The sequence below is a fragment of the Pleurodeles waltl genome, chromosome 7 (assembly GCF_031143425.1).
Source record: "Pleurodeles waltl isolate 20211129_DDA chromosome 7, aPleWal1.hap1.20221129, whole genome shotgun sequence".
Classification (NCBI taxonomy): Eukaryota; Metazoa; Chordata; class Amphibia; order Caudata; family Salamandridae; genus Pleurodeles; species Pleurodeles waltl.
Genome location: NC_090446.1, coordinates 159,502,418 through 159,519,685, shown reverse-complemented (window position 1 = coordinate 159,519,685; position 17,268 = coordinate 159,502,418). Strand labels below are relative to the sequence as shown.

Below are 17,268 nucleotides of genomic sequence, written 5' to 3'. Positions count from 1 at the left end.
TACAGCACATGTGTTCATGAATTTGTTTGAAGTGGTTGATGACAATGAACCAGAACCATATGATCAGTGGCAATAACATATCCTGATTAGGAACTATTTATTTAATAGATGTGTTTTTCACTGTCTTCTAGGCAGTCAGTGATTCAAAACTATTAATTTTAAATTTAGGATTGTGTATTAAAATATTGTAACTTCAGCTGTTAGCACTCGAACATTGGTAAAATAGTAACATTTTAATGCAGTATAATCAGCAGGTCCTTAGACTGGTGCTAATATGTCAACTTAGATTTTTTGACTAGGCTGCCCTATTTGATGCAACTATTCAATATACATTTAGAGGTTAAAACTTAGTTTCTCTGTTTTATATGAAGAGCTGTGATCGAAAATAGTTTTTCTAATTGCAATACTCACTTATTTTGTAACGTTAAATCATATTTTTCTTCAATAGAACATGAAGGAGTACCTGTTGAAGTAAATGAAGGATCTCGGGAAGCAGTTGAATATATTTTGGAAGAGGTAGTTGCATCAGCAATGAAAGGTAGCCAATTCATCTTCGAACATGCTGCCATGTGTCTGTTAATGCACAAATATATATATATATGCCATTCCATGGCAGTGAAAATAAATGTTTAGAACTATTGTACTAATAAAGGTGCTTGCACACATTTATTATTAAAGAGACTATTTGAGGGGCCCAGTCATGACCTGTGCTATATATGATTCTCTAATTCCTTAAGATAATCTTCCTGTTTATATTAGAAAGGGTTGAATAGGTGGTTACACGTGAATTGTCTAGAGGGCCTTTTGGAATACTTTTGAGTAAAGAATCTGCGTTGTTGTTGCATGCACGTTTTCTTGCTTTCTTCAGTAGTTTGTTGAGATATAATCTAGTTGTCAGTTTGTTGGTCAAAGCCTCTGCCTGTTCATTAAACGTTTCTACCTTGTAACTGTTACAGCTAACTATGGAGAAGTTATCTGAATGGGAGAATGTCTTGAAGTGCCATTGAATGGAAACTATTGAATTGTAATAGACCATTTTTGTCTGTTGGTTTTTGATTTTCCCTCTCGTCAATGTTACGATCAAGAACTGTGATGTTTTGCTGTCCAATGGTATGGGTAAAATGGAGAAAGAGATCAATGGTGTTAATCCGTGTGGTAAATTGAAGGGCAGATTTCTCACCAGTCTTCGAAATGATAATGTTATGCATAGATCTGAGGTATCTCTGGCCCGTGTCTTGGTCCTCTTCATTAGCACAGCCCATTGCTTGTTTTTAGGGTTGGGTCATCCTAGACGTCCCCAAAAGCTCTCACATCCTCCCTACCTCACTGAACTCTGCTAGCTACCCATCCAGAAACGTTGCAGGTTCAAGCGGCTCATCCACCCCTTCAAATCCCTCCACAACAAAGGACCAACTCCAACTCTACAAATTCTCCAGACAACATTGCTGCATCTGTCACTTTCTCCCTAGCTCAAATCCCCCGCATCTGCAGAAGCAAGACATGATGGTGCGCATTCTCCTTCATTGTCGCCAAAAACTGTAATAAACTTGCTCTACACTCTAAGACTGCCACTCCACTTCTCAACTTCCGCAAGAAGACCTGGCTGTTTAGATAGGAGTACCGCCAGGCTTATGCTCCTGCTCCAGTGCCTAGATACAGGTCATAGGTTTTGACATACAAATCTACATAACATACATCACATTGATCTTGAAGAGGACCATATTGTGTCAGTCTATCTTATTCTTTAAGGGTATCTCATTTTAAGGTGCATATTTGTGACCTATTAGTTGATGTCTTTCAATTGTATTAAAAGATCACAACACTTTCATCAGAAATCTATTGCTCTCAAAATTTCCCATCTTCACAGCAGACCTCTTGTCAGGAAACTTCTTGATTTGTATCACTTGAAACATTTTTTCTGCTTGAATGAAACAAATAACAATCACTGAGTCCATTTGTGACTTTACTATTCCACAAAGCTCTGAGATCCCATAACTTTCCATACCACCTAATGATCTACCAGTAGTTCTGGGTGAAACAGTTAACCTTCTGCTTAATTTTACCAGATGTAGCCTGTGCCTCCAATGCTTTCACTTTTATGTCTGCATATTCCACAACTATCACTAGTAAGTTTACTTATCCATGATAAATATCTTGAGCACTTGATGGATCTCCTGGTCCTGACAGGGTCTTCCTTAAGATAACATGTGGATGAATGACCTTCTCTTGGCCCCTAGAACATTGCCCTTTCACGCTTGAGCCATAACAGAACCCCTTATCACCAAAGCCGATTTTTGGGTGATTAGTGCACCGCTCCTCCATAACCTTTAAAGTCTCTAACAAACTTACATCATTGCAGAATGTATCCCAGGCAAGCCATGTTCCTTGCATGATAAGTATACAAGAATTAGTGTGTTCCTCCGTAGATAATTCCTGATTAACATTGATAAAGTAAACTAATGCTATTTTCTTTCAATTATATATATATCAGTGGTGAATTCTGAATTTTTGTGCGTACATGAAATTGTGCAAGAGCATCCAGTGGATATGTTGAATCGAACAATCAATGCTATTGTTATTTCAGAGCTTTATGAAATACTTAATTCATGCCTTAACAGATGTAATCAAAAGTACAGCCATCTCTTGGTCAGTATCGGCTAGATTCTTAGTTGTTGACAGTAATGATAGCCAAGGATGCTCAGCCTTTAATTTACTTCTGTTGTCTCTTTCCCACACTCTCCTAAGACACCAAGGCTTTACTTATTCAACACAAAGCAAGTTTCAATGCATCCATGGATAAAACTTCACAAGCCATGTGTTGCTGATATGATTGTGAACTAGTGTATGTTCCTTAGTTAAATGTTTTCAGGGTTTTGTATTATTAATGTGTAGCTAGTTGAAGCATCAGTCCATGCTCACTTACATATGTGGGCCTCTGTCTCTGGCTGCTGTCTGAGGACTAAGACAGGTTCTAAAATTACCTCTCTATACCAACAAGCTCTAAAGACCTGTCTCCTTTCCTACTTACCCTAATTTGGTTATGTCAGCAGTTCTATTATGCAGTCATTTTTTGGTATGTACCCTCATGGGCATGTCTGCATTGCCAATGCTAATTTGTGTCATATTCAGTCCTCTTTTATGTAAGCAAACTAGCATGAATGTGCTTTATAAAGGACATTAATGAGCATTTTGGATTAAGAAGTTTTTTGGGCTCATATCTGTGGCAAATTAAGACCTAAAGTGTCATGTTTGATTATAGCAAGCATGTTCACTTTGTTGAGAGGCTGAGCGTTGCCAACAGACTCCTTACCTTTATGGAAATGTATCACAATTGGACTCATCTGAATAGTGCCAGTTTCTCTACTTTGCTTTTTTTGTAGGTTATTTTTTCTTATGTGTTACCTACTTCACCTACATAACTCATTCATTCAGCCATTTACGTGAAGAAATCTGTCACCCCACAATTGCTCTACATAAAAAAAATTAATACAGTAGATATTATGTTGAACAATCAAGCCATGTTTTTTCCATTTTTAAGAATCAGAAGAAAAACATTATGCACCAGAAAACGTGAAACAAACTTTGGAATCAGAAGCCAGCGACATATCCCATCCTGGTGGTTTGGAGACTTTACACGCCAATGGATTAGCAGATGATGGACAATCTGTATCATCAACTGATAATTTGGTAGGACCATAAATTTGCTATAATAAGTTTTAAATACTTTTTAACTACACCAAATTTAACCTTTAGTTAAAAAAAAAAAAAAAGTTTTAAACTGAAAATTGTTTATATTGATTTGATCGTAGTGATTATCCTAGTGTATTTTGTACCGTTTAAGCTTGGCCCCTTTTGACAAATTTACATGAAATTTTTTTAAGGACATACACAAAAGTTTAATTCTGGAAAGCTCTTTGGCCATTAGCAAGAAGTAGACAGGCTATAGGAGGGAGTCCCTAATCATGTGTTCATTATTCAAATTGTCATATAATAGCTTGGTCAAACTATAGCCCAATTACAGCTAGATTCAGCAGTAACAAATTTGCTAATGTGACACCAGCCGTGGACATTTCTTACAATGAAAAAGGGATAAAAACCCATGACACGGGGAGCCTAGGAGAAGGTGTTAGGGAATGCTATTGATTTTATCCAGAAACTTTGTCACTCTGTTTGGTGACTTATTGGTTTACTTAAAACCATCCTTTTCCTTAGATTGCCCATTTTACACTTTACCTCCTTATGGGGGAAGTGCCCCTTTTTTCCCCATAGCTGAGTTTTGACTGATGGCGAATCAACTGATGTCCTGAAGACGAAGACTGAACCTGAGTACTGACCCAAACCTTGGAGGGTAACTATGACAATGAAATTGTGATTTGTCTGTTTGCTTTTCCTATCTAGGTACCAACTGCTTACTTTTGACAGAGACCATAGCTAGATGTTTTCCAAATTGGTGTTCTAAATTGTTTTGCATGAAGCCCAACATGCCAATGCTAATCAGGGGTTAGGACAGGTGCTCACTAAACTGACGCAAATAGACAAACGACTGAATCCATGCTTTGTTGAACTGACGTGTCAATGACACTCTGCTAAAGTTGATCTATGTTTATGCTGTGTTATGTTCTGATGTTTGTGATTCTTGCTTTAATGAAATCTTATCAGAGCTGCCATATTGTGACTATGCTATTTTGTTTCTTGGTTTTGAGACTAACACATCTGCTCTTAGAATTGTAATTAATAGGGAATAAAACTCATAAAATTATACTAAACTGGTGTGGTTATTCATGACTGCAAGGTCATGGTGGGGTCCTGAGTTGATTAATGTCTTTGACTAAAGTGAAATGCATTGTGGTAATAAATATTGATGACATTATTGACGTATTGATTGACATATTGATTAGCTATCTCGTCCTAAGGTGTCTCTCAACTGGGTCAAAGATTCATTGGCCTAAAACGAGTCCTAATGTGTAATAAATTATCATAGAGGGACGCGTTAACAGTTCCATTCATGTCATATAATGGCAAAGTTAACTTCATCTAAAAATTGCTTAGTGTCTCACATGTTTATCTTTGACTACTTGGAGGAACTATGATTGGGTTCGTTTAGGGTGTATTTGAGTTTGTGCTGTTCAAATACCCATATTGGCATAAATATACGGCAGTGTTAAAGCTATTATGTATGATGTAATGAAAAACATATTAGAGAAAAAATGACAATCTAATAGCCTCAAAATCCTCAGTGTTACATATTTTTCTAAATCACTAGTGAAAAATATTGTTGTGCGGAAATATTTTATGTTGGCATGTATTGAGTATTTAACGATTTGGAAAGAACTGTGCCCTTTTAGATGTACTATTCTTTTATAATATTGTTATTTATTTTAGTGAATAACATTAATCTCCATTAACAGGCTTTTTTTCTGTGAGTTTTTGGAGTTTATACCTCAGAATCAAGCAGAGAACATGGCCCCACTAATTGTGCCCATGCTGTATGCCATGTCCCTCTGCCCCAATATTTCTTTTTAGTTTTGTAGCTTTCAGCCAGGACCTCCATGAGGGGTGGGGACCCCCTCGGGTTCTAAGTCTGGATCCGTCCTGACGCTGGTCGTGCCTCTGTGACCTTCCCCGGCGTCGGGTCAGACGTTAATGCTCAAGACGTCCTTTTGGGTACTTTGTCCAGACACAGCCCAAGGGCTCCTGTGAATAGGATGATTGCCCGCTGCCATAGGCCTGGGCCATCAGACTTGAAATTCCTTACCCAACACCCCACGCCTGAGAGCCTTGTCATCCAGGCTTCTTCTTCCTCTGGCTCATTCCCTGCCGCACCCCCGGATAGGGAATCCAAAAGACTGGATAATTTGGGGAAAAAGTTGTTTTCTTCCAACAGTTTAGCACTGCCGCCCGTGAATACTGCATGCCTTTTGGGCCACTATTCCCATATTCACTTGGATACGGTCGTGCAAGTGCTGCCTAGAGTTCCGGAGGAGGTCCTGACTATCCTTTCCCAAGCCGTAACAGATGGGAGGGATTCAGCGAAGGCATGATTTGTTGTGGACTGGATACGACCGACTCTCGGGGCAGATCTGGCTTTTCAGGGGATGTCCAGCAATCCATGATGGACATGCCGTGTTGATGGCACACGTCTCTTCGGAGAAAAGGCGGACTCAGGGGCTTGAGCGCTTTAAGGTCTCCCGGGCCACCGCCTGTCCCTTGGCCTTGCGCCCGCTCCTAAACCCCAACAGTCTGCCTTTCGCCCCTTTCATGGCTAAAGAAGGGGCAGCCAACCGCATCCTTTCCCCCCGGCCATCGACCCACGCATGCTGTACAGCCCCTGCACGGCCGCCGGATCCCACATCCCCGGGGATAAGGGAGCCAGCGGGTTGCCCAGTCCAACCCTGCCCTTTCCTCATCCTCCAAACCTTCCTAGTCCGTGGGTACACCAGGAGCCAGTTGGCGGCAGGATTTTCCATCACCTGCCCCAATGGCAATCCATTACCTCAGACAGGTGGGTCCTCCAAATTGTCCAATGGGGCTACTCCCTCCCCTTCGAGACACCTCCTCCAGCCATGCCACCTTCATACAATACGAATATCAGAGGATAATATGGTGCTTCTCCACGAGGAAGTCCAAGCCCTTTTGACCAAAGGAGCTATAGAAACAGTTCTGTTGTCAGAAGTAGGTCGTGGTTGCTATTCCTGCTACTTTCTAGTGCCGAAAAAGGACAAGGGTCTATATTAGATCTTCGGTCCCTCAACCTCTTACTTGAAAAGGAGAAGTTCAAAATGTTGATATTGGCTTAGGACATATCTGCCCTGGATCCCGGAGACTGGATGGTAGCGTCGGACTTGCATTTCGCATACTTCCATATTCCCGTCTTGCCGGCCCACAGACATTACGTACGATTCGTGGTCACGAGCACTTTCAGTTTACCGTGCTCCCCTTTGGCCTTGCTGGTGCCCCTCGGGTGTTCACGAAAGTGATGGTAGTGGTGGCAGCTCATCTGCGCAGTTTAGGGGTCCCAGTCTTCCCCTACCTCGACGATTGGCTGTTGAAGGCGAACTCGCCTCAGACTACGGCAAACCTTTTGCATTCACTGGGGCTCACTATCGCCATGCCGAAGTCACACCTGACTCCTTCTCATACGCTCCCTTTTATCAGAGCTGTTCTGGATACAGTGCAGTTTCTGGCATATTCTCTTGAAAAGCGAGTCCAGGATATTCGGGCTATGATTCCGTTGTTTCAACCTCTGTCCTGGATTTCGGTGAGAATGACACTGAGGCTGCTGGGCCTCATGGCCTCCTGCATCCTGCTGGTCCAAAATGCCAGATGCCAGATGCGGGCTCTGCAGTGGGACCTGAAGTTCCAGTGGGTGCAGCATCAGGGGAATCTCTCCGACAAGGTTCAGCTCTCTGCGAGAGACCGGCATTGGTGGTTAACGAATCAGGATTGGGTCAAGGGCAGATCCCTCTCCTTTCCCCAACCACATCCTACAGTCATGATAGATGTGTCACTCCTGGGATGGGACGGCCAAATGGGAGAGACTGAGATCAGAGGCCTCTGGTCTCTGGTGGAAACCGGGCTCCATATCAATCATCTGGATCTTCAAGCGATTCTGCTAGCAATGAAAGCATTCCTTCCCTCTCTCAAGGGGAAAGCAGTGCAGGTGTTCACAGACAACACCACTGCCATGTGTTATTGCAACCAACAAGGCGTAGTGGGGTCGTGGACCCTTTATCAAGAGGCTTTCGCCTCTGGACTTGGCTGGAACATCAGGCCATTTGCCTGGTGGTTCAAAACCTGGCAGGCTCCTTGAATGCCAGAGCAGATGAACTCAGCCGGCGATGCATGGTTGGTCACGAATGGCATCTCCATTCGGAGGTGGCACAAGGTCTCTTCCTCCAGTGGGGAGAACCTTGGTTGGACTTGTTCGCCTCCGTAGAGAACGCGCAATGTAAGCTGTTGTGCAAGTTGGAGTTTCCAAGGCGGCTCTTGCTCGCCGACGTTTTTTGTCTCGAGTGGAATTCAGGCCTCCTGTATGCCTTTCTGCCCATACCACTTCTGCCCAGATTTCTGAAGATCAGGCAAGACCGGGCCCAAGTAATACTGGTGGCTCCGGACTGGGCACGAAGAGTCTGGTATCCCGAGCTGTTGCGCATGTCCATGGCTCCACCGATCAGACTGCCCTTTGGGAGGAACTTCTGTCCAGCAGCAGGGGAGGGTCCTCCATTTGAACCTGTCAACTCTGCGACTTCTTGCGTGGAGATTGAGCGGCGACAGTTGACGTCTTTTGACCTGCCACCCAAAGTCTGTGATGTTATCTTGGCAGCCAGGTGTCCCTCAACCAAAACTGTATACGCCTGTCGTTGGAAGAAATTTGTGGATGGTGCATCGACAAATCTGTCGATCCTCTATCTGCTCCTCTTTCTCAAGTCCTTCTCTTTATTCTTCCCCTTGCCCAGCAGGGTTCCACCTTGGGCACTCTTAAGGGATATCTTTCCACTATCTCTGCTTTCTTGAGGTTACCAGATCAGCGTTCCTTATTTAAATCTCCTATAGTTGGGAGGTTTCTTAAAGGCCTCACACATCTCTTTCCTCCTATCACATTCATCATGACCCAATGGGATCTAAACCTGGTATTAACATACCTTATGTGTACCCCGTTTGAGCCGCTTCACAACTGTCTTTTACGGCTCTTAACTATCAACACTGTCTTTTTAGTTGCCATTACTTCTGCCCGCAGAGTAAGAGAGCTCCAGCCTCTGTCATCTAAGCCACCTTTTCTGGCCATACATCCTGACAAAGTAGTGCTTCGCACGAGGTCTTCTTTTCCACCTAAGATAGTGACACCCTTCCATGTCGGACAGTCCATCACCTTGCCTACCTTTTATGCACCCCCACATCCCTCTCATGAAGAGGAGAGACTCCACCGTCTGGACCCAAAAAGAGAGTTGGCGTTCTATCTTGATTGTACCAAAGACTTCGGGTGGACGAGTAACTCTTTGTGGGATATGTGGGTGCAAAGAAGGGGAAGGCGGTGCAGAAGAGGACCATTTCACAATGGGTACTCTTATGCATCAAAATGTGCTACACTCTGGCTAAAAAGCAATCTCCTGAAGGTTTGCAAGCTCACTCCACCAGAGCTACTGCTGCTACCACAGCACTAGCACGGGGTCGTTCCAGTCTTGGACATCTGTCAGGCAGCGACGTGGGCATCTCTACACACTTTTACCAAACACTACTGCCTGGACAATCAGGTCCGAAGGAACGGCTACTTTGGCCGTTTGGTCCTGCAGGACTTCTTGATGTCATCTTGGTTCGCAGCCCATCACCGGGGATAGTATTGCTCGGGTATCTATTCAAAGGTAAGGAATCTGCAGCTAGAAGTCTCTATCAGTTGTACAAGTTACTTACCTTCGGTAACTTTATATCTGGTAGAGACATATTCTAGTTGCAGATTCCTTACCGACCCACCCATCCCTCCCCGCACTGCGAACTGATTTCTAGGGATAGGAACTTCCCCTTAAGGGCCCTAGTTTTGGCGCACCACTCTGTGTTCTTCATGGCTCCGCGCTACTGTTGTGGAAAGTCATGAAAAGAAACTGATGTCAGCGCGCCGGGGTTGCGCCTATATACGACTGCGAGGTCATCACGGCGAACAGGATGCCAACGATGCCCGTGGAGTCAACCAACACCACCTGACGGCGCGCGGAGGTACTGCTTGAAGAAAAATCTCCAGATCCAGTCTGACTCCTAGGGAAGTTCAAAGGTAGGGAATCTGCAACTGGAATATGTCTCTACCAGAAGTATTGTTACCAAAGGTAAGTAACTTGTACATCTGTCTAATAATTGCAGTTCATTCTTTCTTCACAAGGATACGATCATTTCAATAATTGTTTTGAAAATGCATTTTCATATCTTTCTTATGTTTATCTTGAGCATGCAAGCGTGACCAAAGAAAAGGGTGGATCTGTTTACAGGGATTCCTTCGGAATCAGTGTCATGTTCAAGTTACCAACAACATCTACTACCTTCGTCGGTTTAGGGGTTTAGATATGGTTCTATGAGCTAGCTTAGAACTGCCTACTATTACTAATTATATAGGTAGACTAAGTCTCTATTTTGTGAGGTTCTTGTTGTTAAATACACAGTCTTACTAACCTCATAGGAATCAGTCACAATAGTTCTTGTTAAAACTTTTGAGTCTCTTAGTAGGGTTTTGTTATAATTGGGACATTTTGCCCTGATAGTGTGGGATGTTCGATTACACTTTCAGCACTCCCTGTCTTTAGATCCCTCCTTTATTCTTATTGCTCCATGTCTTTGGCTAGGGCTGGGACCTTTAATGGCCTTTGTATACCATAAAATGTTCAGATAATTTAGACATTAAAAGACACCAGAACCTCCAAACATACTGTTAGAATAACAGTACAAAATATATAATTCACATCTCTACTCTTGTTCAAATTAATTTAAGGGCCCATTGTACTGTAGGTTTTATTATGGGTTTTACAATTTGTCACAAAAATTCACTAAAATGATGTTTAGTAACCTTTTTGAATTTTGATTTCTTTTAAATAAAAGTTATATATATATTTTTCCATTTCATTTACATATGATAGAATAATGCTTCAATTGGTGGTTCATATTGAAATTGATCATACACATACAAATAGTTTGTAAAACTGGAACCCGATTTAAGCATGGTCTCACACTGACTAAAGGTTACCTTATTCATTTCTTTGTGGAATTGTTCACTAAACACAAAACAGGAATTTAGGCAGCAGGAATCTGAAAAATCACAATAATTTCACATGATTAGTGTCGGTACTGGTTTCCCACCGGTACCCTGTGCTCCTTCCAGGACTTAGTAATTGGTGGCCACAGTGCAGATGCCACCAGCGGATACACCACTGGTGCACCAAACACAAACCCATCTACACTCTTCACTCCTGGACTGCACCCTGCACAAGAACCTCTGGTTGTCCCCTTACCCACTGATGACCTGCTGTGCTCTTTCATGCTCTTAACCCTGGCTGCTGCCCACCGCAGTGCTGCCACACTACACCACACAACACGGAAGGAGCATTCATATGCTCCTCTTACAAGTTCTTTTGCAGTCTCCCACACCCAAGATTACTACACCAACAGCTGCCAGCACCCTACTCGCTCACATGAACTAGCAACCTGCTCACAGACAAAACACCACCTAAACACGTCAAATTTGCATGTATGCTCCTCAACACCCGTTGGCTCACCAAACACGCCTCAGATATGACACCTACTGCACGACCATGCTTTAGACCTGCTCTTTCTCACGGAAACATGGCTAAACCCAACCTCGACAATGAACATTGCAGCAGCCATCACCATGGGCTACAAGATCGTTATTAAAGACCATCAGCACAAGCCCTTATTTGGAGTTGCCATCATATTGAAAAATACCTTCAACTGCACCACGTACACTGACACCAGCTACATGGAACATCTCACGTTCAAGATAGACATCATAGCCAACGTCTCTCTAGGCAAATCCCTCTCATACAGACCACCAGGACCCACACCAATTTCGCCAGCGACATCATGGACTTCGTCACACCCCTCATCACTGCCAGTCGCTTCATCCTCCACAGGGACCTTTACTTTTAGCTAGAAGACTGCTCTGACCCAAACTCTGCGGCCCTTCTAGAAATCCTCAGAAATCTTGTCCTCATCAGCACGTTACCAAACCCACCCACACTGTCGGACACCTTTTGGATCCCTTAACTGTTGCAATTCAACTTCCCATCACGGCCAGTTGAATGAACCCTGACCACCTGGCCTTTTGTCATCACTGTCACTACTGATGCTATGGTGAAGGAAATTCAACAAGGGCCTTCATCTGACAATTTTTCTCATCATCTTTTCACCAAAGGACTACTACCCATCAGCGAAGCACAGACACCCATCCTCAATTCCTCCATCTACTCAGCCACATTCCCAGACACCTAGAAACATGCCACAGGCATGCCCCTGCTCAGGAAACCATATTCTTACCCAGCCATGCTTCCAAACTGCAGACCCATTTCCCTTCTACCGTATCTGGCAAAGATCTTAGAGAAACTGATAAACCAACCACCTCAGCAACCACCAACTCCTGGATTGCATACAGTCTGGATTCAGGCCCAACCACAGTACAGAAACATCCCTAACTACATCCGCATATATTTCCTACAAAGAAGACACAGTAGCCCTCATTCCCCTGAATCCATCTTAAACGTTTGACACAGTCTAACTCCCCTTCCCCCTAGGCTCCTCAATGTGATTGGCATACAATGACACACTCTCAGCTAAATCTGCTCCTTCTTAACGTATAGAACACAAGCTGTCAGCCTGGCACATTACTGCTTGGCACCCCACAAACTTATCTACGGAGTGCCTCAAGGTTCATCACTGGACCCCACCCTCTTCAACACATACATGATCCATCTGGCCAATGTCATCCGTACACACATCAACAGCCTTGCCTAAGCAAATAGCACACAACCCCTACTCTTTCTGTTGGACGAAACCCCCAACAAGTTCACCTTCTCCTTGACCACAGTCGCTAACTGTATGTAAGTCAACTGTCTCAAGCTCGACACCAACAAGACCGAAGTAGTGATCTTTGGCAAGAACACCTCACCATGGGGCTTCAGTTGGTAGCCAGCTGAACTCGGACCCACACCTACACCCAGAACCCATGCCAGGAACCTTGGAATAATCAACAGCAAACTGGACATGACGGTACAAGTCATCTCTGTTAACTGCATCCTGCTTCCACACCCTCAAGACGCTGAGGAAGATTTTCAAAAGGCTCCCAGGCAACACTAGAAAAACTGTCCCTCACCTCTAATCACCTGCAAGTTGGTCTAGGAAACACACACTACCTGGGATCACCAAGCAACTCACTAAAAGACTACAAGCCATTGACAATCCAGCAGCCAGACTCATCCTCAGCCTCCCACACAAAACTCACATCACACCACACCTCAGGGAACTGCACTAGCTCCATACACACCAACGCTAACATGGTAACGCATGCTAACATATACATGCTTTTTGTGACACAGCAGAGATTCTTAAAGGATTAATCCATAAGGCTCTCTTCCAAAACTCTGGTTCTGATTTGAAAGTGTTTCTTCAGTGACTAATATGATGACATCACTGGTGATCTGGGACTTTGTTGCGGTAAAATCCATTCTTTGCGAAAAACGTCCCCTATTGTTTGTGCGAAATGTCTACAGATTCCTTTTGGGCCATGCTAGGGATGCTAAATATATTTCAGTCTATATCAATATATTTTGCAAAATCTGCATTCGGAAATAAGTTAACAATTGGGATTGTACACAGTGCCTCCTTTTAATATTGTTTTTTGTTCTTTGGTGTTGTCTGATTTGTAATAGTGTCAAGAGTTTAAATGAAATTCTCAACTGTCTTTCTGACTTATATTAGGAATCAGATTCTGGACGTGGACATCACTTGGCCAAATTTGCACACATTTTGCAGAAGGATGCTTTTCTTGTGTTTCGATCTCTATGTAAACTCTCAATGAAACCTCTTGGTGAAGGGCCCCCTGATCCCAAGTAAGTGTGAAGTTAATGTTTACTCAAGACAAATTCATGTAACAGCTTACACTGTAGATGCAAGTTGCATTCATCTTTAATTTACCTATCTAATTAGTCACTAAATCAAATTTTTATAACAGAAAATGTCATCTTCCTGTCATCAAAGGTTCAATTCAGACATTTGCCTCACCACGTTGTTTAGAAAAAAACGTTTGTGAATGGAACTTCTGTTTCCTGAGTCATCGAATCTGGGTTGGTGCTATTCTGCATACATAAAGTAAAGTTATAAAAATCATCAACATGTATGATTGATTTGTTGGATTTGCAGATTTAGACCAAAATTTACAGGTGTACATTTATCTATTTGAGGCATTACCTCACTCTGAAACATGTACACTTGTTCCTCTGAGAGACAGATGCAAGTTATTTTCCGTGGTGGGAGAAGAAAGGGATTACCCCTGTGGTTAATGAGGGTGTTGAGGAAATGGTTTTCCCATGCAGGAATTACTTTTCCCTGTAGTGAGAATAAACGCATCATATACATTGAAGCACATTTATCCATGCAAATCTTGTACTTTATGGAAGCTTCACGTACTGAAGTAAGACCAGATTCTACCTTAAACATAAACAGTATTGTAAGCAGGTTTCAAAATGTTTTGAAGCAAATTTAAATTGGATGCATAAAAACATTTTGTTCCGCTGAGAATTGTTAAGTAGCGGTAATCAGTCTAGTGCTGGAAACACCAGTGTTTAAGTTACAGTTCATACACAATCTCTGGTCCCTGCTCCTCTGATTTCATTTGATTTTGTTTTAGCTTTTATAATATAACTTGATTCATAAGTACCACAACTGGTATGTTATAACACCACCTCAGATACCACATCACTGTGCTGCATTATTTATGGAATATGTTGCCTGTCACTCCTGAGAGCCTGTAGCCCCAATAATGTGTGTGCTACCTATACCACCAACACTATTTCACAGCAAATGTGAAAGCCACACACTGGTGTTTGTTTGTTACGGACTTCTAAGATAGCAACCTTTTGCTTTGATATAAGGTATATTGGCTTAAGGCAATAGTTTGCCAAACTTCACTGATAAGTAGTGTTGATCTATGTGACATTAAGATAAGGAATCAATAAGCCTTCCAGACTGAAGTGGATAGTTGAGCATTATAAAATGAAACTTGGTGTTTAACTTCAGGCATTATGTTGTGGCCACTGCAATATCCAACTTTTTGTCTAGATTAAAGCTTAAGTGTTCTAGGACCCATGGATTTCAGTCAGGCTAAGGCCTGAAGCCATTGGTTTGAGGTTACGCTTCATAGTTTGTCACCACAACAAGTTGGGTGGTTCTTAATCCTGAAATAGTTTTGCTTGAAGTAGAAAGCATGCAAACCCAGTCCTTTTAAGGCTTCCTGTGTGCCTCCACTATGATTGAGATTTGTTGTCTCTGATTATCTTGTGCCTGATTTCGGTTTGCCTGTAGGCCAGGTTGCAGAAAAAACTCTGGGAATGGGTACTTACTCCTACAGGCCATCAAATTGGCATTTCATAGCACTATTTGTTGTTGAGTTTATCTCCCAGCAATCATGATCATGTATCCAACAGCCTCTTCTCTGCATTCTTCTTTTCATATACATTTGCTGCCTCTTGACCTCTTCAGAGAGAAGATTCTCTAGAGTTGTATTCAGACAAATATTGGGACTAGTGACATAGAATGGATCCGATTTGTTGTTTATTGGCATTTGTTTACTCATCAGTCTCCATTTTCAGTACTGGGTTCAGGCGGAGCACATAAAAACTCTAGATTCCTACTGATTCAAGAATTGACATCTTGTATAACAGTTAGTTTTGTTTGCAGTGTGTTTTCCTGCAACTGCATGTAACCTCTCCCCATCCTCACTAACCTTTGTTTTACCTGTTTAGCGAAATTATGATCCTAGCTATAAATCAGAGGAGGAAATATGTACTCACCACATAAATCTCCCTAGTAAATACCTTCCCAAATAAAATGCTGTATTTTTTCTGTGGAGAGGAAGTGTGTTCAAAAAGAAATTGATACGTTGCTGTCAGTCATATTTTGTCCTTTATTTTATATAACATTGTGAAAATTGATATGTTACAATTTTACATCTATTATGCTATGTGTGTAGGAAAACTGCTGGCCTATTTATTTAAGATATTAGAATTTTGCATGTGGTATTGATTTTATGTTTTGATGTTGTGGTTGAATTTTACACTGAGTCAAACATAACTTTGAAGTTAATTTGTTTAGTGTTTATGTAACATCAACGACACCATGTAGTTGTGCTGCTCATCCTTATTTGGTGCTGTTATTTTCTTCTTTCTGGTTTTACTTTCCTTTAAACTGCAGATTACAAAGCTTTGTCATTGTGCAACTATGAATACTTGCATGATTAGTGTATTTTGTGGCATGGGGCTGTTATTTGTCTAATCATAATGTAATGTATTTGTTATAATTGTTAGAAAGTTGTGTTCAACAGTTGTCTACATTCATTTGTTTCCCAGGTCCCATGAACTGCGTTCCAAAATCGTTTCCTTGCAGCTTCTACTGTCAGTATTGCAGAATGCTGGTCCAGTCTTCAGAACACATGAAATGTTTATCACTGCAATCAAGCAATATCTCTGTGTTGCATTATCAAAGAACGGAGTCTCTTCAGTGCCTGATGTTTTTGAACTCTCCCTTGCAATTTTTCTCACTCTTCTTTCTAACTTTAAAACTCATCTAAAAATGCAGATTGAGGTAAGAATCAATTTTTGTAGGCATTGTGAAGAAACCTATATTGAATAAAAAAATGGAGTCAATTGAATATTAAATGTTTTTATTCTTTTGAATAATAAATAGAAAAGTCCATTATTAAAAGTTATAGACACATTTTAATGGATTCAGCATTGTAGAGTTAGGGTTGTAGCTAAGGACTAGATGAAGATTGAGTCAGTGTGAGGGCATGTTCAAATTCACGATTAAATAGGGTAAGGTTTGGAGTTGTGGCTATGGTTAGATTCTCCATAAGGGTGAGGGAGTAGGTTTAGGGTGAATATTTTTTTATCTTTAAGATGGAGTATTCATAGTTAAATCATTACCCTATTTGTCCATTTTCACACGAAAACAGATATGCAGTACTTTGCAAATAAATGTATTTTTGTTGTTCAAATATCCAGTTACAATCATAAAAGTGGTATAATATAATCGAGAATCAATTGCTCCTGTTGAAAGAGGGTACACCTTTGGTTTTTCTTTGCAAATGTTATTCCTGCTTGGTCCTCCAAGTAAACACATTGTGTAATATTCTATTTCTTGGTATGTCCTCAAAGGCTAGACACTAAAAAAAGAAATAATCCAGACACTCTAGCATGCTACACCATGGCTGGGCACAGTGACAATGTGACTTCTTTTGAATTGGCAAAGGTGCAGAGTCCCAGTACTTCAAGGTTTTGGTCTTCTGCTGAACCCATCCCTCAACACAGCAGCCATATCCTAAGACACTAAGGGCCAGATGTAGCAAAGTCCGATTTTGCGAATCGGAAATCGCAAAATCGGATGCAGTACGGTGTCTCAGACATTTTGCGACCCCATAGCGGGTCCCTGCACTCACAGGGATGGTGGCCTGCTGAAGTCAGCAGACCTCCATGTCTGTGACTGCTTTTTAAATAAAGCAGTTTT

General features: G+C 41.9%; 1 protein-coding gene across 1 annotated transcript in view; it reads left to right on the top strand.

Annotated features, from left to right (window-relative positions):
- ARFGEF2 (ARF guanine nucleotide exchange factor 2) overlaps positions 1-17,268 on the top strand; it is a 557,551-nt gene that overhangs the window by 128,384 nt on the left and 411,899 nt on the right. Inside the window, exons 7-10 of the mRNA XM_069243445.1 lie at positions 449-538; positions 3,539-3,687; positions 13,468-13,598; positions 16,113-16,347. Of these exons, the coding sequence (XP_069099546.1) occupies positions 449-538; positions 3,539-3,687; positions 13,468-13,598; positions 16,113-16,347 (605 nt within the window). The remainder of the gene's footprint in view (positions 1-448; positions 539-3,538; positions 3,688-13,467; positions 13,599-16,112; positions 16,348-17,268) is intronic.